This window comes from Strix aluco, chromosome 3, assembly GCF_031877795.1.
Source record: "Strix aluco isolate bStrAlu1 chromosome 3, bStrAlu1.hap1, whole genome shotgun sequence".
NCBI classification, from domain to species: Eukaryota; Metazoa; Chordata; class Aves; order Strigiformes; family Strigidae; genus Strix; species Strix aluco.
The window spans coordinates 112,243,784-112,269,390 of NC_133933.1; the positions used below are offsets into that span (position 1 = coordinate 112,243,784).

Consider the following 25,607-nt stretch of genomic DNA (forward strand, 5'->3'; position numbering starts at 1 on the left):
ACTTTGTTATCCTATGGAAAAATATATGATCAGAAAATGAAAGATTGCCTTGCAATAAAAATGCAAAAAGAGAACGGAGTTAAGTTAGCCTGCTTAAAATTATGGCATTTCCTAACTTTTCAATTCACTTAACAGAGTTTTTATGTGTTCAATAGGTATTATGATAACTGCTAAATAAATAACTTATACTAACTGCTAAGTAAATAACAGATGCTAAACCTAAAAATATAACTTTAAATATGACTTAATCTTGTTCTCTTTGCTTAAGCAGAACTTGAGATAGGTAGAGCAAATGGCAGGAGTGGGGTCTCAAGTTTAAGTGATTTTTTTTTCTGTCTGGTCTCTATTACATAGTCTTGACTGCAGATGCTTGAGAATAGCCGAGGAGATGGGGTAAATCAGGAACACCTTCCTAACACAAGTGAAAATTTTATAAAGGGTTAGAGCAGCAAAGTATGTGTTTAAAGTATTATTCATGCTGCCCCAAGAGTCTTGTCTGTGTTTTGCTATGTAATTACATTTCCTCAAACATCTCTCACTTGACCCATCCCAACCCAAAATCCAGGTCCAAATCTGAGTTTCTCTGGGGTTATGTGCCTATATCTTACTCTGGTTACACGTACATGTTTTCCCTGATCTAATTTACATCCTGTCCCCTCACATATCACATCATCTTCTAGCAGCATATACCAACATGATCTCGGCTGACAGTTTCAAAACGTTATTTTTGACTGGGTGGGAATTAAATTGTAAATTTTGTACCTACTGTTTGTTTGCAGTAACTAGAGTAGCTAAGACTAGAAAGCAATCTTACTTCAGCAGTTTTCTCTTGCTTGCTTTCTTATCTTTCCCATGCTTTATATCAAGGTTTGTTTTTTTTTTCATTAGGGTATGTACTGAACTCAAGAAATGCTATTTAAAGCACTCATGTATGGTAAAGACAGAATACTGCTTAGCATGGCAGCATAAGCTATCCATTCATACTTTCCCTATACAATTTTTCCTCATTACTTGTGAACATCCTTCCATGTTAACCATAGTACCAACCCAGGAGTACCACTATCTCATAGCACTAACAAATGCTATATAGTTCTTCCACGTGCGGAGTTGCAGTCGAGCATATGGTGCATGAAGACAGATCAAAGCTAAGTCTCACGATTCTCTAACTTTCATTGCTCACAATTGTCACTCCAAAGAACTGAAAGGAATTGTAAAGAATGCATTTTAAGTAGGGGAATAACTAAATAAACTCTAAAAAACATAGTCAAATGAGAAAATGCATTAACCTGGCAACAGTGATACAAACCTGGGGAAAATTATGCAAGCATTAGGGAAAACCAAATTGCTTTCCCTCCGATCTAGGTCTTAGAAACTACAGCACTTTACTGGTTGTGTAACCAGAAGTATTTCATCAGTCTAATCACATGAGACTTTTCTATTCTAACTATCAAACTCAAACATTCAGAACAAAACTGAATAGGAATTCAAACATTTGGATGACATTCCCAGAAATTCTGACTTTTATCCATCCCTATCACCTAATGAATACACAAAAGGAAATACTACGTCAACAGACTTATATATAGAGTCAGCCTGTGCGGAATTTATAGAGACTTCAATGTATGTTCCAAGCAGGATCAGCTCCTTCTGCAGCAGCTCTCCATTCAGCATTTGCAATTTCTGATAAAACTATACACAATTTGGAGTCAAATAAATATTTATAAACTAAAATAATTGTTCTTTGTATCTTACTTGAGTTCTTGTGAGCTTGTGGCCAGCATACTTCGAATGCTTTTGTCAGCCAAGGGACAGCCAGATAAACTGTAAGACATGGCAGGACATACAAGTAAGTTAATCTTCTCATTAACTAAACACTCCCAAACAAACACAACATAAAAATTAAAAAGTAAAAGTTTGTAATGCAGAAAAGCGATGGGGCAAGTGCTGTAATACTGAATTTTGTAATATAGTTAACCCTCTGAATATATTTAGGTATCAACATTACTTCCAAAATTACATACTGTAAATGTTCTTTTTGTTTGTTTGTTTATCTATGAACTAGTAAAATGTAACAAAAAATATTGGAGATTCCTGGGTTAACTACTTAAATGCTTAAGAATACTTTGGAAATTTTAGTAATCTATTTAAAAATAAAAGACGTTTATACAACACACAAATTAGCATGCTTTTAAGATCAACATATATTACTCAAAGGGTTAACACATAGTTCAACGTTTTACTTTGACAGCATTGTTGAGGTAAGCTGAAAACAATAAATTGAAAAGACAGAATCCACCATGAAAAAAATGAAGTCACACCTTCTATGTGAGGCGTAATTACCAGTCACATGACCACTCCCATCACACCCTGGTGTTGGACATCTGCCACCAAACAAAAACAAAAACAGCCAAAATAGTAAGTATGTTTAAAAAAAAACTTTTAAAAGTTTCATTGTTTCCAGTTTAGCTGCAATGACTGCAAGGGGTTTTAAGCATCCTAATCGAAAAGCTGCAAAATGAACAGGTTTAAATGAAAATGGCGTCTCAATACAATATAGCATCATTAAGAACAAGCAAATACACGTTAGCTTATCACTTTACTTAACTGGCAGTTTGAAACATTTATATGCTGCAAATGTTGCATGCTCATACTGCAAGGCGTATATGTACTCGTTTGTTTAAAAAAAGACAAAGAGAGAAAAAGTTAAAAGGAGAAAAATAATTTCACCTCACATTATGCTTACGTTATTAAATCCTTTTTGCTCTCTTTGCATTGAGGGTATTTGGGTTTAGGACTTGGGATTGTAACTTCACCAGGATACCTTCTTTCTTCAAGTGCCTCTTGGAAAGGATCCAAATCTTCTGGCTACAGGCAAATATACATGCATTAGTTTCAGCTAGGTGAGGTTACAATGCAAAGCAGAATCATCAGATCTTATCTCCTTTCTCCTACTCTGCCAGAGAAGATTAATGACATTATTTTATATTCTTTCACCTATTAAACCTCTAAATATTATTTGGATATTTCGATGAAGACTTCACAATATGTGGAATATGTAGTTAAATTTAACTAGAAAAGAAAAAAAAGGGCAAAACACAGCTTTTTCTACAGCTGTCATATTATTTTGATTTAAAACAATCAGTGTTTTTTCCTAAAGTCGCTGCAAAACAGAGGAAAGGGAAAAATGATGACTAAATACAGTATCTTATGCATCCAAAAGCTGGTTTAGAACATCTCAGAGATGAAACAAGAGCAATCTTAACATCTATACACCGAATATCAATCTGAGGCAAAGCTCAATGTATCTGTCTGGCAAAATAGAATTATATAATTTCTAATTAACTTCAGAAATGTAATGAAGTTAATGTAATTAACTTCAGAACTTTTGCATTCAGAAATTCAAAATCATCTATTTCAGGAATGAAGTGGCTGAATGCATTGATTTAGTGATTCCTGCAGATGGTGCTATGAACACCATAGTAGAAAAAGGGAGTTCTGCTTGATCTGAAAAAAACAGTCTGTTTTACCTCACATTTCTCTGATAGTGACAGATTTCCTCCTAACTTCAGTGAAATTAATAGGAAAACTGTAATTAACACCAAAGCTAGAATGCATTCAGTGTATCTAGTGAAAATGCCACTATGTTATATGTTTCAAAGTTACTGAAAATAGTTTTACGTTTTCATTAAAATCAGCAAGAGATGCGCTACACACAAATGATTAGCCCAATTTTCTCTTACAAACCAAGAAAAAACAGAGACGGATCTCTAGAAGTCTCCAAACATCCAAACTCCATTGAGTGCAGGATTGTAAACTGCACAGTGGATAAAGGTTAAAACCTCATGAACAAAAGCAGAGGCATTGACCCTTGTCAGCAGTCTTTTTCAGTGTCCTGGCTTTTCTAAGTTTTGAAAAGTAAAATAAATTCACTAATATATTTTCTTTATTTGCCTCTTCTGTTTAAAGGGTTTTGCTGTTGTCTTTGTATTATGAATTGAAAAGTAACACTGATTTCTAATATCCCTTCTTTGTATTCTTGAAAGAAAGTATTTCATTAATACAGGCCCTTTCACACACAGAGCTATCAGGATTGTATAAATAATCCAGAAGAAGATTAGCTGAAATAGTTGAAAGCTTACATTATACTCTGCTGCTTTTGTTTAAATTGATTTCTAAGTAATACATGCTTTCAAATACTCAGCGCATCATTTATGGTTTTCAAATTCAGGAGAATATCTTGTCCTGAGAGCTGATTATCCCACTATTGCACAGTTATGTCAACTTGCTTATACAGAGTAAAGTAATCTGGATATAGCGAAACATCTTTACTGCAGAAAATATTTGTTAACAAGATGATGCTGTTAGAAAACATGATTCACATTCATGGTTCAAATGTTGTCTTATGGAACTTAGTCACAGATCAGATGTGTGCCAGCATGATATAGTCCTAAAGATTAAACAGCAGAAAGTCCTTTTTGTAGAAAACCACCATTTTTATCGTGTATTAATTTTGTTTCCTCTTTCCCTCCAAATTTCAGAAATTTAATGAATTACCAAAATTAGATTGCAACAGAACTAATAGATGAAAAAGACATACATTAATCTCTTTGGAATCATCTTCATCTATCCTACTGGGCTTCATTTTAGTGTAGTCCACTGGCAAGTCCCAGCAGTCACCCTCGTTCAGTTGGTAACACCGGTTATTCATCACGGCTTGCCGTTGCGGGGACATTGGCTCCAGTGGTGTCAAAATGGTACAGCAACCATCTCGCTGCCTCTGCTTGTTCATGCTGAGATCCAGCGTCCCATTTTCATCGACTTCCATATCAGGATTCTGTCAAAATAAGAAAAATATTGTTAATTCGGCTTCACACTAGCAAACTGTTACCTCTTCTTCAATCTGATTGCCTAGCAGAATGATAAAATGCTTTTCCATTCCTGTATAGATTGTAAGCATTGAGCCCCCTCCCACACATAGCATGATGCTGTTACACAACATTAATGCTGTTAAAGTAGATTTCTTCCTGAATGGCTAATCTGATGTTTGGGGGAAGAGAGGAGAGTCTTCATTACCCTTCCTGCCACCTGGCACACAGGTGCAAAATTTGGAATAAAAAGGAGAAATCTCTAAAGGTATTTTCTTGATGTTGTCTTTATGTTCTTGATCTAGTCTGTGGCAGGTGAATATCTATGAGTTAACATCTGCATAATTCTTGTTTCCAGTCCTGACACCTGTCTGGGTGATTAGAGTAACAAAAACCAGCAAGCATCAAATAATCTTTGTTTCTTTGTTTATTTAACATTAACAGTCAATGCTTGAATAGATAATGTCAGAAAATTAAACAAGGAGGTAGGGCAGCAAAACAAGTAGTTTTGGACACCATTTGCCAATGAGGAAATACATTCAAATTTCAGAGTTCCTTGCCTGCAGATGTAAATGTATTAACATTACATATATATATCTTTATAATCAATAAATTTAAGTAGCATAATAGTTGCAACAACAGTTGTGCCAATTTCTGCGGCAACTGAGGTACTATGAAACATAGGGTGAGTATGGGCTCTGACTTTTTGTTTTATAGAAACAAACAAGGGTTGTCATATTAGATGTGGAGAAATAAGATAACTTAAAATGAAGACAAATTCTAAAAAACGCAGGACGGTTAAAATAAAAATGCCCAGAGAGAATCCTTCATCTTTTCAAAAATGAAACGCTCCATGAAAAATTTGGTTTCAAAACTAACGTGAATGCGACTGACTTCTCCTATGTCTGGTAACTTTCTCTCCTCTTGAGTAACAACAGAGCAGCAGGAAAGCACTGTGAATGCAAATCTCTCTTTCTGAATTACTACCTTTTGTCAGAGCATGTATCTAATTGCTGCTATCCTGCTAATTTAATCTAGAAAACACGTGTGTATCTTCTCCGATTCATTCCTTCAGTCTCAGTATAGGGTGACACATTAGGAAAGAGGCCCCTTCTCGTTTTGACACAGAAGATTTTTAGCATTTTATTCCAACTTTTTTCCATTGTGTTGATACAGAAAACAAATGCATTTATTTACATGCCAGAAAGAGATTGGCCTCTTGAACAGTATTAAGTAAATTAATATAAAAAGCAGCATTTGAAAACAGTCATCAGCCATTCTGGCTTAAATCATGACTATTACTAATACCTACTGCTATGGGTTTAGTTTGTTATGAATGATAAAGGGGCTTTACACGATGAGGGGAAGAAAACCTTTGTCTATACACAGAAGAACAGAACATGTCTGCCAGCTCAAAAGCTGTTCTATAAGCACAATAAAAATGTTTCCTCTGCACTGCATCTGCCTGCTTAGCCATCTAGTGGTCTCCTATAGGTAGCACCGTATTGTTAGCTGGTGCATGTTAAATATTCATTTCTTAACAGCTATCAGAGTCGAAACTTAAAGTTTATAACGAAAAAAACCCTTCTGGCAAATCTTTAATAAATGCTAATAGTGCCCTGTTTTTCTTAATACATGAAGCTTAACAACAAAAGCTTTTATCTGTATCTGTATCGCCAATTCATAACATAATGGACTCTATGAACATACAGAACATTAGTGACCCTGCACTACTGTTAAGCACATTTAAAGTCACCTGAACTGATCTGTTCATTTCAAATGTATTATGCAGTGATTTAAGAACTGTGAGATCATAGACAGGCAAGAAATTATAACATACAAGTAGCACAGATTTCTTTGTACTAGATCTTACAACCTTAGGTCCCATTTGGACTTTTAAATGAAAATACATAGTTAAATCTTAATCCTTTCCCAAAATGTATGAATCAGACTGTGTTTAGCAAAAAAATCAGTAGTGCAATTAATAGCACTTGAGCAATCCAAACATCTTTTATAATTATAGATCTCACTAGTAAGAGACAAATTAAAAAAAGGAGTACATGCTATCAGTATCATCAGTTTATATACCGATTGGGATTTCCCAAGATACGTGTGAGCAATTTGCATCTTTCTCCTTTTTTTTTTCCTCCCTGCTTTAGCAGAGCCACCAGATTATGTTAATTTTGAGGAAAAGAAAAAAAAAAGGCAAAATGTACTAAAGCTATTCTTCTATCTATCAGGGCCACAGAGCAAGTGCAGTAAAGAGAAATCTTCATCAACAAACAGAATTACTAATTTTTACCCTCGCACAGAGATCCTGAGGCTTAGTAGAGAGGTTCTGAGGCATCTCCCTGCAGCGAGTGGAGAGATTCAGAATAGCAGTAGCAGCCATGTGCGCTGCCTCCATGTCATGAGTATAGTCAAAGCTGCTCTTGCTGCAGGTACTGCTGGCACTGCTGCCTCCACCACAACTCATATTGCTGCTGCTGCTAGGGGCATAACTGCTTGTTGTGCTGCTGGTTGGACTTGAATTCTTACAGTAGCGTTTAGCTGTGGGAAGAAATATGACAAGGATGACTCAAAAGAACAAGCATTCTGCATAAGTGAAGAGAAAAACAAACTGCTGGAGGTGAAATTTATAATGAGCAACAGCAACCGATGCCAAAAAAAAAAAAGCCGCAATAAGAATGATGGCTGTATTTCTTGATTTCTGTCTGTGACTTTTATGTGCTACATATGTGAGTTTGTATGAAATAACCTCCTGTAAAAATCTGCATGACGTGATCATGAATCATTCTGACAAACAGGCTGGATTTAGAAAACAATAAAAACACAGAAACACTGCTTTTACCCCACATATATAGTCAGACAGAAGGTAGGATCTGCTCGGCACATTCATTGTTATTAATGAGGGGCAACATAACGCTATGAGACCTTTTCCTATTTACATGAGCAAACCGTTAATTTAAGGCCTAGTCTCCCCAGAGCTGCTGGAGACCAAGCCCACCGTAAGGCTGACAGGCTTGGTCTCTGGGCCACAGTGCTACTCATATGTCCTCAAACACCCTGTGCTTCCTAAAAGGCTTCTTCTTCCTACATCACAGGCAAATATTGTGACACTGGCCATCAGAAAAGAGAGGAACATGATGGAAGAAGAAAGGTGGTGGTCACATGTGAGTTTTTACCATGGCTTGCCCAAAGGCAGAAGCAGTGGCTGTAAAAATGGAAACAGATATGAATGAAACGTCCCCAACTTCAAACAACCCAAGCACCTACTACTCTTCATAAAAACAAAAGGACCAAAGACACCCCTTCCTGCTCACACCGAGGACAGGGGCACTCAGCCATACTCTGACTGACAGCAGCCACAAACGGTCACTGAAGAGCTAAGGCACTGACAGAGCTCACGTCCAGCCTATCTAAATACAATGCAGCACTGTTACTGCTTTTAAGGAACACTCCTTGCAGCCAAAGGTATAGTAATAATGGAAAACAGCCCTATTAGCCCATTTATTTCTCCAACCCTCTTCCCAAATAAACTGTTTTAAAAGTGTTTTAAATGCAAGAAAGTGTGAGCTCATCTCCTAAACCTAAAAGTTTACGTATTTTCATAAAAAAATAAAGTCAATGTCAGAGGATACATACATGCATATTCCAGCGACTACTTCCCCTTAAGATGGAAATGTATACTGCAGAGATCATACCTTATAGCACAGTATAACAATAACCAACTAGCATGCTGATTAGACAGCTATAGAAAAAAGGTCGGGCCCTAGCTAGAGCTCTTCCGTGATGGTCTCCATTTAAATGCCAGACTCTTCAGGTGTATTTGTCTGAGTAGACATACATTTAATAATCTGCTCCCATGAGCACAGCCCATTTGTGAACCACAGGCTGCTTTGGTAGACAGGCAGGGTTCAAAAGAAGAATCTGAAAGCAAAACATCTTTTCTAGAGCTTATGTCATCCTCCTTTCTCTAAAAAAATGAAAAAAATTATGGCGTTATTTTTACTGTAAAGGAAATAGTGTTTCACTTAATTCATAACAGATGGAGTTTTCTCAGGAAAGCCACATAATACACAGGGTGTGATTTTTCAAGGGAAGTGAATGCTAAACATTCATCACATTTCATTGTTTTGAACACATAGTAGCACTACTCTAGCAGGGTATCCACTAATAATAAATCTGTGAACTATTTCTCAAGAGTTTCACTATTAATACAGCAGTCAGTGGCAGTTGTTAAAAATTCAGCATTTATCCTTTGTTACTTTGTAACTGTATTCAAGACACACAAGAATCTTCCTATACTTAAGGAAGGAAATAATTGAATAATTCAGTTTCTACTGTGTTAACACAGCAAGCACCCTGTACCACTGAACTTGTCAAATTAGAAATATCTTTCAGAATTCATAGGAACAAATAAGACTTCTGTCACTTGCAAAAAATGTTAGTCTTGTTATAGCAGGTCACATTTAGACAGACATAAGAGACATACTACATGGGAAATTATATATATATGACAATGTGTGCTAAAGAAAGGGAGGGAAAGAGGCAGCTTTATACAAAGGGCTAACCATCAGAAACTTATGCAGGCTCTGATATGGACTCCTCTGTGGCCTTGGTCAAACTATATTATTCCTCAAATTCATTTTCCCTAAAAAGTTGCTTCTAAAATTTAGTTGTGTTGTGATTCACTTGCAAAACACTTTGAAGATGTAAAGTGCTATAAGTGTACTATGCAATTATAAACTTTTAGATTACCAGTCATTTAAGCAAAACTTACGTAGAGACAAGTGGCCATGGTTATTTCAACTTTACTGTAGCTGTACATTTTAAGATGAGTCACATAACCCAGACTATTCATCTCACATTAGCTTTTCAGGTGAAACAAAGATCATCAATTTACAATGAACTTAATCAAGTTGCTCTCTAATGAAGAGAAAGCTACATTGTTTCAATACCAGATAATTCTGCTTACCACATCACCCAACCCTGTGGCATAGGTTTTGGAAGCTCTGCAGTCCACCTATGCTTTGTGATCCAGAGTGAAACTAATTGTGGAGAACGCCTTCCCCATTAAATAACAGACACTGGTCTAACCAGCTGCATACCCAAACTGGCCTCTCATCAGACATGCCTAGGGGCTGATTACAAAGAACCTCTCAAAGTCTACAGGCTCCTCTTGCTAATTAACAATGGAGGAGTGGGAGAGACCCCAACAACACAAAGAACCAAAGGAAGATATTTGGAGTGGAATTAAATTCTGCCCAGGAACCTCCACTCCGAGTATTACCTAAATACTGAATGTGTTATATATATTGATTACAGTTTCAACACTTTTTCTGACTTGCACAATAAGAGATTCATCTCACTTAACTTCAGCTATCTGATCTAGTCATTACAGGCTTCCTATACAGGCAGCGGAAAAAAATAGGAACTTTCAGGCAATGATTCACCTGACCAATTTTAAATAAGCACTTCAGGAGGAGATTAATAGATCAGAGATGTGTCTATCTTTCTCCTTCGATCTGAAAGGGATAACGAGCTCTGATGTAGGTGCTGACATTATAGAAGTCTATATATGGTCAGATGAATCTCACTCTTAACATTTTCTCAGTGTTTTGATGGAAGGACCCAGGACTTGGTGGAATAAGAGGAGCTCCTGCCATCACCTGAGCAACTGAAAGCGCTGCTGTCTCCTTTGCCTGCTGTGTCCAGCTGTTCTTATGTCTACTGCTGTATACCATAAGCTCAGCATCCAATACACTATGAAACTGGTTTCAAAGGAAAAACAAGCACACAAACACAAGATCTCTCAAGAATTATCAAAGCATCCTACCCCACAATACAAAGTGTCCATTTTCTGTTTGGCTTTTACTGAAGCTTACTGGAAAATAAATCAAGAAAACAATTCAAAGGAGCTGTTTATGTTCATGTCACTCACAACCACACACTTATTGAACATATAATCCCTTTCTCTGATGATGAAAATACAGTGTTAGCTTACAATTAAAAAAGATTGAGACATGAAGTTATTGATTTCTCATATCTTTAGACTATTTGTCTCATACAGTCAGAAAAACTAAAGCACTGTTTACTTGCAAGTTTCCCACAAACCTTAGGTTTAATTTCAGTTTTTTCAGGATAACTTTTCAGAACTAAACCTACTTTTATATAAATGTGTTTTGCTGACATACATAATAGGTGTGTATTCTGTACCTCCATAATGGCTTTAGTAGCAATAATTAATAAATTTTTTACACACAAATATGAAATCACCAAAAAATAATGCAAAGTTTCTTGAGAAAAGTGGTTCTTTTAAGTGAAAAGCCTCTTCCTGAAATCTCCTTCACATTCAGTTATTTACAATAGCTGTCAGTAATATCACTTCACTGTTCTATGAATTTAGCTGATTCTCCTGAGGAACTTCAAAAAACTTTGTCAATTTAAGCCAAATATAATGGAGTGCTTATGGAACATCAGAGAGATGTGAAACCTAAAGGTTTCATGAAAATCACTAATAGGGTACAAAGAAAAACTCAGCTTAGGTAGCATGCCTGGGGCCATGTCAGCATGTCTTGTCTGGCCAAACAGCACACATATCACTTGGAACCAGGTACAGCATGTGCTGCCTCCTGCACAATCAGGGGTATGGAACAAATCCATAGGGAATTAGCCTTTATTTGGCAAACAACCTGCTCCAGCTATAATGTGCTTTAGCTGTTCTGAGTACACAAGAACCACGTGTACTTGCTGTACCAGCAGGAATTGCAGGTATACAGAGTCCCTCAGTCCTCTCAGGCTCACGTTATTGAGCAGTGAAGCAACCTAGTCCCAGTCTTATCTCCAAGTAAAATCCTTGTTTATATCAAAGGATGATGAGTGCGCATAAAGACAGTGACCTATATCACCCTAGCCTTCCATTATTTAAGGCCACTGTTAAACTTGTGTTTAATGTTACATGTGTTTTTAAGTTCTGGTGATTCGGGAAAAAAAGTGGAGTTTGTAATTATTTGTTGAAAAGGGGTCTTAAATGAGAAAAATGTATTGGTTGCTTAAGCATCAGTATTTTGATCTGAAAACATGCATGTCCACAGGATCCCCAGCAATACTCTGATTCTTTCCTTTCTGCAAAGAGTGGACAGAGCATATACACAAGAGTTCATGTCATTTACCTTATACTGTACACTCATTAGCTTACTAACCACAGTTAGTGCTTTATCTTTAATAATGTTCAAGCCCTTATTCTGATACAGGCAAACAAGACAAGTGTATGAGAGAAGAAAAAAGGGCACTTTTACTTAAAAATATGCTGTCTTTCACAACCTTTCTCCTTTCTGCTATAGTGCAAGAACATACCTGTTGAGTCTATGAGAAAGCAAAATATCCAAAATATCAGAAATATGAAGGCAAGATCTGTAGCAATTTTCCTTTTCTCCACTTACCTACTTTGAATGTCAGAGTCTGTGTTCAGGCAACAGTGTAAATTGTTCTATATAGTATATTTATTTCTGTTTTCCTAAACAAAAGTCTGGCACCTGCCTGAAATTTCCTATGGTAGTCAGTGAGTAGTATCAACTATTTTAATCAAAAAAGAAACTCTTAACATTCAAAAAATAAAATAAAATAAAATAAAATAAAAAAAAAAGATAAAGGCACAGTTTGGTTTTATATCTATATACACACACACATATAATATATATACACACATATAATCGTATTGCTCTGAAAAATTCCAGATGTCCTCAAAAGCTACAATCCAAATCCTCATTTTCTATCCTGCAATTCATTTTTCCCCAATAAAAATCCTCTTGCCTGACAAACCCCATCCATTGTCTTCTCCTGAACTGAAGTCACTTTCAGCCTACTCCTAAACATCTTTCTTAGGTTAGGTTTTCCAGAGAATTCAACAGGTGTATTCATGAAGACAAAAATGAGCAGAAATGTCTCATTAAGAAAGTAGCAGTGATTTCTGAAGTGCAATGAGATCCAGGTTTTCTACTTCCATACCCCCACAGAGCAAGTATGTTATCTTTATGGGTTACCTGAACTACTGTACAGAAGCAAGGAACCTAATGTGACCCTTGAGGCAAGGTCTCCCAGATAGCAACATAAGGACTAGCTCTGTTACTCAGCTTTTATTGCGATCTCAACACATCCCAGGAGCTTAATAGCTGGAGATGTTCTTTTGTCAGTGCAACAATCCTGAAGCAAGTACCGTATAAAACAACGCTTTTTAAAAAGGCCTTTAAAATAACTTACGCATGACAGCATTCCTCATAATACTATATGAACATGAAAACATGTCTTATTTGTATGATGTTTACATATACAACAACATGATTAACTGCAAACTTGTCTCTCATGTATAAGAGTGTGCACCTCCTACCATCATATCCTTTGGGGGATATATCCCTGGATTGCACCTTGGGAGCTATGGCTCTCTTGCCATAGGCATGGTTGTCATAACTGTTATATTCAAACGTAGTCTTAGAGTATTTCTCTAGTTCCTTGGCCAAGTTGGAGCGGGGTGTGGTGGTGGGGACATTGTTTCTGTAGCCATACTGAGGGATCTCCAATTGCTTAACAAAGCACATGGGCCTAGAAATTAAAGATATGTAAAGTTTGTTAGATGCAGTTCAGTTTACTGTGTCTGTGCATAATTTATAGTTTAGATTAGAAAATCTTAGTTATTTCTTGTACTCAAGAGACAGCAATATATTATTGCATTTGCTTAGTTTGGTTATTTTCAGCAGACAAACAATATATATTTTCTTGAACAAAGCCTAGACAAAATTAATTCTAATACCACTAAATGTATCCTGCAGCTGAAAGTATTTTAAAATTCTGTTTTAAAATACTTCAGGGCTTCCCTTTCACCATGTCATAGCATCACATAGCAAACATTTTCTCTTTTGGGAGGTGGATTAAAGCGGGGCAACCAGACTGTCAGAAGTTTGGACAAATTCCTTTAAATGTCAAAAAGAAAAAATAGCACTGGAAGCTACACTTAATGAAGTTTCCTCTCAATTTCTTTCAACAGAGTTGTATGGTGCCTTCCTGTATGCTTTCCAAAGGAGATAGTCCGGTTTCGTCCCTCAATATACAAATCCATGTTCATCTTGAGAAATACACAGGAAAGTCTCACAATCTCTGTTGAGTTTGAGCTGCTGCCTCGCAGGTCCTGCTCACCCTTAAATGCAAGGTTCTGGCAGGAGCTGCAATTCCTGATACACATACACACTCAAGGAAGGTCCTGCAAATGAATACAGAATAAAACTGTACCAGCTAAATTTCTCTTTCATTTAGGATCAGGGAGGATAGTCAGGAAAAGCCCTGACTGATATCATTCGGCCATTGCAGAAACTTGTGAAATCTCAGTGAAAGAATGGCTGTAGTGAACTCCACTGTCATGCTGTCTTCTGCACGTGGACACAGAAGTCATCAGCTTTCAAAGCAGGTAAATGAAGGTCATATCCTGCAAACCTTACCTATATAAGAAAGTGTTATATGACTGGGTGATAGGGAGCAACTGCTACACAGTGCTGAGTGTCTACCCACTGCGTTTATCAGGAGGTAAAGATGATGAACAGCACACCTGAGGTGCTTCTGCTAGAATCAAGAATCATATAATCAAGTCTTTTTGCTTTTTCTTTTTTTTCTTTACTGCATTTATAGCCAGAGGAAATGGAAGGAACATTCATAGGAACATAAATTCAGTCAAGACCAGAAGTATCATCATGCTGACTGACAAAATGGAATGTGATAAATAGTAAGAAATAGGTTTTGAATATTATGTTTTTCTGAATGAATTCATTTTCATAGAATTTAGTCAGGATATTTATGTAAAGATCACCCAAGAAATCATATTAGTCATACTATTCCCTTTGATTTATGTACACTCGCTCCTTTAGACACTTCTTCCTCACAAAATACACTGGGCTTATTTATACAATGAGCTGATACGAATAATATTTTGATCCTGTCTCAAGATAATCTATATTTAGCTAAAAAAATGCAATTAAGATCCTGTATGTTCAAGGCAAATCCAAAATTTCTGTGGAACAGAAGTCCTATGAATTTGATTTCTTTTTAAGTAAGAAATTCTAAATGCAGGTGGGATGGAAACTGGGATGAAGACAAATATTCAAGATTTACTCTTAGAACATCTCTGTCTGCCCATCAGTTGCCTGCATACAAATATTATAAATAGCTCCCAAGTTCTTCATCTCAAATACTTCAATGACTTAAAGGTAAAAGGGAAGCAGGAGACAAGATGAAAGCTTTATTTGAGTTGTCTATAAAATCTGCAACACGGGGCAGGCTCACAAGCAAAGTTAAGGTTGCAGTGCAACTTCCTAGGGAGTTTGCCAGCAAACCAGATACTGCTTTTGAGCAGTTGCCTTCTTTGTATGGCACCTGATTTCAGTGGCTTTCCTCTAACGAGCTGTGGTAAAAGCCACTGCATTTTTGATCTGCCTTTTTCCATTAAGTGAGAAACTGTGTTACTTCCTCTAAGGGTGTTTTTTATTAAAAGGTTTTGAAGAACCTTTCTCCGAGAAAACTGTCTGGGATGCTGTATGAAAAATTATACAATCTGAATTAGAGGCAGTTAAGATAAAGCCCATCAAAAACAATCTGAGGAAAGAAAACAAAAGTCAACAAGCATGACAAAAAGTCTTCTGTACATATGAAACATAATTCTGTGTTCTTAGTTTTATGGAAAGACTGGTTTTTGAAATGACCATCAAGATTAGATGAAGTTTCAAGAGAATATTCAAAGAATGATGTTGATAATACAGTAGAAAACTTTCATTTTAAGCAGCCCTATCAGATTTTAAATCTAGAAGACAGCTAAATACTAAGAAACCTATGGGATAAGTAGGAAATTCTGGGAACTAAAGCTGCCGCACTTCCTCCACGCTCTTCAAGGCAGCTGGGAGGGATGTACCTATCCCAGCCCACAGATATCACAGTATCCATGGAGAAATTCTGCAGCTCTTGGGGCATCATCAGCATAAGGCTGGTACAATCGTGCAGAAGTCTAGTTCCTTTACATGTATCGTTCACACTTCAGCTCCTTAGAAATAACATTTTTTCCACCCACATATCTTAGAAGAGGAGACAATAGCACAAAGCTGGATACAGCTTTGGATAAATGCAGAATCCTGTATCGATGAAGATAAGGGGTATAATTATGTCACACTGGTTCAAGGTCATTCCCGTATGAAAATTTAGGACATTTTTTCTCTTGTTCTATCCTTCCTGGCAGTGAGTGGGGGAACAGAGACAAAGAACTAAGCCTGACCTTATTTTGGAATCTAAGCTATACCTGGCATTTTTCCAAGTGTCCTGACAAAAGGTGTACTACCAGTTTGGTAATGCAAATAGGGCTTCTGGTTTAATTTAAACTGATATTTACTAGTAAAAGCCTGCTGAAAAAACCAAGACTTACCGGTAAATATTAGTTTATTCCCAAAAGATACCAACTTTTTTCACATTGTTCTTAGACTTTGCACTCCAGCAGTCATCTTTACACCAAACAATGCCTAAGACAAAAATGAGCTTTTCAGCTTTACATGTATTTGCCAAAATAATTACCAACCCTCCCCCATGTGAATTGAGTGGGAAATATACACTGTGAGAATCGGATCCAGAAGCCCTAATTCTAACTCTTCTTGAAAGGAGATATATATATGTATATACAACGTATAAATTCTCAGATTAGGTGAATGTGTGATGAATTCTGCATAATAATAAGTATTATAGTGATTTCTAATACCTTAAAACCCGATCTGATGCCTGGTTTGATTTTGACACATCACAGTTCTGATGCTTCTCTTGAGCTTTAGCCAGTTTCTCTGCTGCAGCAATAGGACATCCAGAGAGGCTGCAATTACAGAAAGGAAATTTAATTGTCTTGTCCTGCGTAGTTTCACATTATAGCACTGATCCAATTACTCCTTCTCCTCCTTAGCCAGCATCAGGAAGAATCTGAAGGAAAAGTTTCCACAATCTTTTTGGTCATATGTATTTTGTCTAGAATAGACTTCCTTTCTTCTGCTTTCAAAGATGCATGGTAGATCTTACATCTGCTCTTCTCTGACTGTACATGGGTAGATTATTCATGGATGTCAGCCAGGGAACATACCAGTAGGAGAGGAGAGTGTAAACTGGAATCTACTGTGCAGCTCTGCTAGCAGACTTGTGACCTTTATGCATCTACAAATGTTGCCAATGAAATGGCTCCTGAAGATGATTAAATGACAACATCATATAGGCCAAATCTTGCGCTGCTTCACAACTCATTCGGCTCCATTAACTCCAATCATTTTGCTAGGCATATAAATGAGTACAAATTTGGTCTTGGATCTCTAAATCTACATCTCAACTATGTTATACTTAGTGTTTGTTCATGAATTTCAGCCACTAAAGTATGTTTTCTAATAGTAGATGATGTAACATGAAAAGAACTTCTGCACTTGAATTGAAATTCAATTAAATTTGCAAATGCTGAACTATTATTGAAGTGACAATAATAAGCTTGATTCTTCTAGAAAAGATTTAGAACAGTGAAAAAATAAATATATTGATGCCAGCAGATGGTGCTCTTAGTGAAGCTGTAAAAACCTGTGACCTGACAATGGAGGGGGTCCTTTCCTTGTCATAGTCTATTGCCTGCTTATGTGACCGCAGCTCTCTGTGTTCTCCACAGGAAAAGAAATTAAAATGAAAGGCAAATCAGTGCATTCCCAGATGTTCCCTTCTCTACGGGAAATAAGGAGGAAAAAAAGAATAAAAAAGGTGAAGCAGAGCAAAATGCCCCAAAAGCTGCAGAAAGAGGTGAGCACAGACTGCAGACTGCTCCCCCCAGCCCTCCTATGCTGCCCTAGTTCTGCAGAGGGGTGAGGGGGCTCTGGGCGGTTTTGGAGTCATGCCAGAGGGCAGCTATGCTCCACTGACACGCTCTTCTTCAGACACCTCAAATATTCTAGTAGATATTCAACCAGAAGTGAATGCTGCTTCGAGCAGCAGTAATTCCCATAAAGCCTTCTCAGAGGTTTTTGCTGCATCTACTGGCAGCATCACTGCAGAGAAGAAAGGGGTACCAGAGCTTATTGCAGATGGGTTGGTACCCACAAGAGTCTTCCGGGAGACATGCAGTTAATATGAGGGGCTATAGTAACCCAGAGCTCGATAAGACTGAATGTCCAGTACCTGTGTAGTCCCTGAAGCCTTCATGCTACAATTAACAGTAAAAAAGGAATTCGATAATAGGAACCTTGCATAGTCCCTTTTACCGTCTTACCCACATTTCCTGGGTTTTTTAAAATTGTAAAGAAATAAGCAAGATCTTGTTGTTCTGTGGGAAAATTATGATGTACTAAAAATTCCAGTAACATTTTGATAATTTTGTCATTTGATTCACAGAATTTAATAGGCAATTGCATTCCTTCTATAAGAATCTATTATTAATCTTAGTAAACCACAGAAAAGTTGCTTTTTTCTTGTTCTTCTTCTGTTTGGATAGAATATTTACATCTAACATTTCTGGCTTCTCATTTTTAAATTTAATGAGACATTTTCATAATGTTTCTTAAACAGGCAAAACTCTCATTCAGTTCTAGCTGAATGAGGACTTTGGGGTTGAGACTGTGGTCAACAGGAAAGCTAACTCTTATGATGTCTGTGTATTTAAAATGCCATTTCTCATGTATTAAAAAAATAATTTTTCAGAGTAGAGTGGGTTTTTTCATGCACTATAAAATAATTCCCGAAGAGAGTGAAGTGTGAGAACAAGAACTCTGCCCTAGTCCTGACAATGTTAGAAGACTCTTCCTTCTCCCTGCAACATACCCACAATGAGTTTTACCATTTGTTTTGTACCACTGCTGTTCAGCTAGTATCAAAACAAAAAGAAAAAAAATCTACCCAAAAAGCTAAGGATGCTTAAAATGTCTTCTGTGGATCAATTCACCCATACTGAAGCAAACGCACACTCGTCCTCCTCAGAAAATACATGAATACATGTTACTCTTTAAAATGGATAATGCACATGAAGCACCATCTGTCAATCTTCAGAACAACAAAACACACACTCACACCCCCCCTGCCAATGGACTGCTAGAAGGGCTGCAGTTCGGAGGCACTGTTCCCTCTAGGTTGGCATCCAGCGACGGCATCCTTACCTTCGGTGGGAATTCCTGTTGCTATTTACGTGGCCCCGGCCTGTGCAGCCTGGTGTAGGACACTTAAGAACATTTTCATGCATGGCAAGAACTTGACAAGGAGAGTAAGAGAAAACAGCAGAGTATGAAAACAAGAAAAAAAAATCAAATCCCAGTATATATGAAACCATTTTAAAACAAAGCAGGATTCATTAACAACCAGCATTCCTCAAAATACACGTGACACACATAGCCATTAAAGCCTGATGAGGGAAGTATTATGACCCTATGCTTATAAACACAGGGCAACAGTGAAAAGTTATGAAGGTTACAGAACCTATAAACAAATGCATCTCTGGTGCAACAGTGAAGCAGAAGACTTCCAACATCTTCTTCATACAAAAACAATGAGCAAAGATCAGCTCAACAGTAAAGGGTGAGCTAGCAACAGTCCAATACAAAATTACGGACTAGAAAAATTCTTTCAAGGAAATGTATGCATTCACAATACATAGCTTTATACACACAGTATCAAACTCGAGAGCTGAAAATCTGCTCTCAAGTTATACTGGTAGAACACTGAATTATTTGAAACACACCTCAGTACAACCCTGAACAGAATTTAACCCTACCTAAAGAGAGCCCAATTGAGCTAGGGGCCAGTTTTGCCCACTTCCACATAGATATATCATTCATACCTATATGACGAGCAGAACTGGTCCTTTAATTTTCACTTACATTCTCTACAGATGTGAAAATTGCAATGGACAGATTTTTTTAAAAAAAAAGACTAAAAACTAAAAATAAGCACTTAAAAAATTGAGGGATGATGGAAAAAAAAAAGAAAATTGTGTAAAAAATAAGTAAGTGGTACAAGCTTAAGCAAGTAAACTGATTTACATCTGCATCCATTGCAAGCTGGATAGAAGACTTACTCCCAGGGTGCTCAGAGCAGTCCTCCTCTAAATCATAAAGGTCACGCTATTAAGTGCCAAATTATCAAAGACTTTTTGGTAACACTAGAGTTTTGTATGATGTGAGACATATCTGAATCAATGTCTCAGAGCTGGAAGGCAGAGTACATCACTCTATGGAAAAAGGCCATCCAGCCCTTGCAAAGTTCTGGTTTTCTCATGCAAGAAGTAGTCTGGAAGCCTGTATTTAGTTCTCACTCCAAAAAAGAGCTGATAAAATCAGTGAATTTCTTAACTGAGTTAAGAACTGAATAAAAGCTGTTCAGAGACTTGAGAATTCAACCACGTATACTGATTAAAGGACAACCATCATCATCACCCCATCATCAGTGTACTAAAATGTGTATAGATGCAAAAGCTTTACTCTGAAATTCCTATTATTCAAAACTGTTCTTGAAACATGCTTCACAAGGCCAACATCACAGGAAAAAAATAAAAAGATGGGCTCACCTTTTTCATTTTAGTAGGTACAAGAGCATGCAAACAGTTTAAAGCTATATTCTTCTTTGATTTACAAAGTCTTCTACAGAGCTTTTTATTTACCATTTGTAAAAATGAGAGAACTTTGAGCAACCGAATAAATATCTGTGTTTCAGAAAATTACAGCATCTTGCAAAGCAGAGAAATTACTCTATTTGTTCTACTGTACTCAGAGATCAACCAAGCTACAGTAAAGTTTCCTAAAGCACTTCCTCATTACTTTACTTCTGGAAGAAGTCACTCTACCATGAAAGAGGAGACTTTTTATGTCTGCCACTCTTGGTGTACTAATCTACTTCTGCTTTCTTATCCTTCAGAATCTACTTTCCTTTGGAAACTGGGGACCATTTTAGCCCTGTCTGTCTTTATAACGTTTCCTTTAGGCTGTGGTAAATCCACTGAGGTTACGTCTGTAAGTGTTGATGGACAGTGGGGATTTTACGTCCATAGGCTTCAATGGAATAACTCCATTTTAAAATTGGTGTGGAAGAGAACTGGATCTTAGCTAGACACTTGCCTGGTGTAAATCAGCATAGAGCAATTAGCTTCAACAGAACTGTGCTGATTCCACCAGCCAACGAGGTGACTTCCAGAAACGAAGCCCTCTGACTTCAGGTGAATGTCCATGAGCTCATACAGGTGAACCTCCTTTGCAGAGAATCCAATGACATGGCAGGAAATTCCACCCATGTGACTGACAGGGGATGTTTGCTCAAAATCCTGAATTGTGTAACTAAGTAAACAGCCAAATTGTTATTTTTAATAATATAAACTAGTTTAATATAAATTATGTTTGAGACACAACAACAACAAAGGAAAGGGGTTCCAAGTTTTTCAAGTACAATTATTTCTGTACAAGACAACAGAGACAGCTGATGCAACATCAGCACGCAGAAGTAAAAGCAGTGCACATCTTCTGGAAACCTTTTCTCTGTTGACTGAATACTTTTGTTTAAAAATAACCTAGAATTGTTAAAATCAAAGAATACAGCTTTAAAAGTTGTTCTTTTAGTGTCAAAGTTAGTAGAGAATGGAAATGATGGAATAAAGGAAAAAGTATAACACAGAACAGTTGACTAAGTTGAGACAAACCATACTGAAAAATGAAATTAATTTTTTAAATAAAAGTTTTAAAAAGCATGCTAGAAAAATCTTTGTAGTTTTATCCCCGGTTTCCATGAAACAATGTGAACTTACTTTCTGGAGGGACCCTATCTTTGTGTGGGCATCCTGACAAACTGCGGTGATGGGGGTAAAGCCCCGTTACATGGCCAGTTCCATCACACCCAGGGGTAGGACATTTGCTCTCTTTCTTTTCTGTTCTTGAGGGATCTATAATTTACAACAAATGTGTCAAGTGAATGATGTTTTTCACATTTCTGTAAGAAGGTTCATTTAATCATGTCATTTACTCTTTGGTAAATGTTCTTACGAAAACTAGAAGAAAAAAAACCCCTTCTACTTCTTAACACAGTTCTGTCACTTTCATCCCATTTTCTTTTCAGACTGCAGGTTCCTATGATCACAGCAATATCCATTCACAGTGATTGGAAAGTGACCTTTTTATAGCAAAGTCATACCACTGTCAATCAATGTTCTGCTGGCAACAGTGTGTAAGGTCATTTGGAAACTTTAGTTGGAATTTCCCTTCTTTACATTCTTATTTGCCTGATGTATTAAGGTCTCCAAATGTACTGTCATAGCAGTTCAATGTCCTGAGAGTAGCAAACCCAGCTCTTCAGCATAACGATTCAACGATTCAGCACAAATAAATCCCTTTTCCAAGGCTCACTGAGGACATGACTCTTGTTTTCTTTAAATTCCTTATGAAGTGGTAGAAATTAGGTAAATATTCCTTTCTCTTCAATAAATTATGGTGGGGTAAACATTGCAATCAGAATTACAGAAAGTATCAGTTGCTGTGTAAATTTGGGCCATTACAAACATGCATACATAATGCTTGAATATTCATATACTTAAAAGGTTAATGATCTTTTAGGATGTTGTTGGATCTTCTGTCTACAAATCAATGAAAAGTCTAAATAGGCATTTTCTCAACAGAATAAAGTCTTCTGCCAATAATGTAGTGGAACTGCTGGTGAGATTAATCCTGAACTAGAACTTTTCCACATACTTCAATAGCTTGTTTCATTTAACAGAACATCTGTAAAGTAACACCCCTACCCTTCCAGCCCAGCACATGACACAAATTACATCTTATCACCTTGACCACAGTTGCCAGATTTTGAAGACTATTGCTGATTTTTATATTAGTATTAAAGGAATAAAATCCAGGATACTCTAACTGCTACCATTTTGGCTCAAGATCAACCAACCCTTGAATTTTTTAAGTCCATCCTCCTTTTAATACCCAATCTGAGCTATACTCCTTTATTTTATGCTGCTTTTGTCATCACTTTGCTTCAGTATTTATGCTTTCATCTCTGGAAAATAAGATTTTGCTACTTCTTTTCTATTAAGTCTTTCTTACATTAAATTCCATCCCAACTTCAACAAATACAACACTCAGTACAATCAGTGGAAATTTCAGTACTTGCAGAACTTCACATACAACCTATTTTTTTCAGCTTGAATCAATACAATCCAGCATCCACATTCAGTTGTGGACTTATTTTTCCTTTATTTCCTTCTGGTAGCTTTTATATCTATATATAAATATAGATACTTTTACATTCTGAGTTCTTTCAGAACACCTTCATTTTAGAGAAATTGTTTAGCCCATTGTAATGACTCTCCTTTAAATCCATTCTTAAATTTTAATATAAAATTTAAACCTTGTCTTTTGCAAATGGAATCCCTCATTATGAAAGTTTTATTTTACTTAACTTGCATGTTGACTGTAGAACACAGTTCTTTGTTTCATGCTCTTTAATGATAAATACACATACAAATCTATCTCCAAAGTGCTATACACGTTGTTATCACAACATTCCGGGAAAGACCGTAATCTTATATGTCAGGAAATTGAATCAAAGAGATCAAGAAGGTAAACCCAAGGCCACAGAAGGAGCAAATGTCAGAGGAGTGATCTGAATTCCTGCCAGATAGGCCTGTGCTGAGACCACTAGAACAGCAAGCCCACAGCTACATACATACACAACTCTAAGCGACTCTCCAAGTCAAGTACTTTGGGATGTGTAAAATTATTAGATAAGTGAATAAGTAATGTAAATGAAATATAAATTATGTAAATATAACAATATTCAAGGACTTCAAAAAATGTAGATGATTAATAGACCATAATGGCTTTTTAGAGACATTAAACTAGAGGAACTTTATTTAGCTACTCCACAGTGTCAGAACTCCACTGAAGTCAATGAAGGTATTCTAATTTAGAGCAGCTGAGGATCTGGACACTTACATCCTACAGTGTCAAGCAAATCCTCCTCTGTATTCAAGTCTATGCTATAAAGTTATAGCATGTATCAATCAGATCCTTAGAGCCTTTATGGTCTAATGAGTCAGAAAAGATGCTGTATACTATTCTTAATGATTTCAAAACTTGCATAAAATTGTACTTGCACAATTTCCCATTGCTTTTAATGGAAGACATTTGACTAAACTTTTCACAACTTTATACAAAACACTGGATACTCTTTTGTAAATCCTTTTCTGCTAATTGGGAGAAATATTGCATAGTTTTATTTAATTCTATAACCTTCCTCACTCCTTGCCACAATGGGAGTATTGCCTGAGTGAAGGTTGTCAGACGATTCAAAAGGTTTTAAAATTCATAAAATTCAGAAGAAAGCCTGTTTAGAAGGCTTTAAATGGCAGGGAAAAAATGGTTAGTGGTCCCTTAACAGTTGTTTCAGTGTTCTCTGAAAGCAGAACTCCTGAAGCCAGGAGGTAGTTCTCACTGCAAACTTGTGTACCCAAAAAAGTTTCAACTTAATCATATCATACATCTCTGTAGGTATCTCTTCCAGGAGTATTTGGAAGACAATGTGTGAGTGGAGGACAAATGATTTAAGCAATTATCTTAATTAAAGCTTCCTCTCTCAACAACTATCAGAATGTTTCCTATGTTTTATAAAGGAAGGAATAATTTTTTCTTTCTTCCTTTATTAAAAAAGCATAGAAAGATCTACTCAATGAAGTTTCTTGGTCCAAACTACCATGATATTTGGTCCCTGGCTGTTGTTTGGAGCTATTATCAATTCAGCCTGCAGCTCCCGAGAGACAGGATAGTTCAAAGAAGCTCTAGAATTTACTGAAATAGGAAGTCCATACTTTTGTTACTGTCAGAAATTATATAGCCTTTTTGGAGACAGCAGATCTATATGCATAAATACTTTCCCAGGCATACATAGACTGGTAGGGCTGGACAACACCAGAGTCAAAAAGCTCTTCAAATATTAATATTGGTTTGCTATGTTTTCTGTGGTTTTATTAGAGACATATATTCAAAGGGAAATGCACCTACAATAGGTCATACGTGAACAACATTTAGCACAACATCCCCAATGGCTATGCATTAATACACTAACTAACTAAAGTTGTCTTTCCCAAATACCCAAAGTAACTACAACACTCACTGAACCACATATTTGTGTTTAAAACAAACAAAACTTCCCTAAAATACATTGCAGAAGAGTGTTTAACAACAGTAATTTCCATGCTTTTCTAAAAGACTGGTCATTACTTTCCTTTAAGGCTTGTAAAAAAAGATCAAAAACTTTCTTGGACCAAGATGTCTCCCTACCTGAATGTCACAGGTAGAGTATTAGTTTTTCAAAACAGGGATTTATAAAAAGGAGAAAATTGCCCAGCATCTCAGTTGTAGGAAGGAAACCAAATATTTTTACAATACATAGAAGATGAACCCAGTCCCTGCTTAGCATCTCCCAAGAAATACCACGTCCTCAACTTCCACTAAAGTCAATGGGAATCAGGGGTGTTCAATCAGTCTCAGGAAGTATTGAACACTTTATACAACATGGCCCTACATGTACAGATGTAGACACGTTAAAGAGGGGTGTGGTAATATAAACACACCATCACCATGATAACACTATAAATTAAAAGGCATTCTAAAGGTAACCTTTAGTCTGTTCTTTTTTTGTTCTTTTTTTTTTTTTTTTTAATTGAATTATGGT

At 36.6% G+C, this 25,607-nt stretch overlaps 1 protein-coding gene across 11 annotated transcripts in view; it reads right to left on the reverse strand.

The window, feature by feature from the left end:
- Positions 1–25,607, reverse strand: part of MYT1L (myelin transcription factor 1 like) — a 314,269-nt gene that overhangs the window by 56,990 nt on the left and 231,672 nt on the right. For 8 of the 11 annotated variants that reach the window (XM_074819977.1, XM_074819976.1, XM_074819975.1 and 5 more), the window contains 9 exons: positions 21,685–21,819; positions 19,055–19,145; positions 16,648–16,755; positions 13,255–13,466; positions 7,168–7,415; positions 4,598–4,834; positions 2,744–2,865; positions 2,319–2,381; positions 1,753–1,821 (listed from right to left, as the gene is read on the reverse strand). In XM_074819977.1, coding sequence (XP_074676078.1) covers positions 1,753–1,821; positions 2,319–2,381; positions 2,744–2,865; positions 4,598–4,834; positions 7,168–7,415; positions 13,255–13,466; positions 16,648–16,755; positions 19,055–19,145; positions 21,685–21,819 — 1,285 coding nt within the window. The remainder of the gene's footprint in view (positions 1–1,752; positions 1,822–2,318; positions 2,382–2,743; positions 2,866–4,597; positions 4,835–7,167; positions 7,416–13,254; positions 13,467–16,647; positions 16,756–19,054; positions 19,146–21,684; positions 21,820–25,607) is intronic. The other 3 variants (XM_074819974.1, XM_074819973.1, XM_074819981.1) reach the window with 2 other exon arrangements.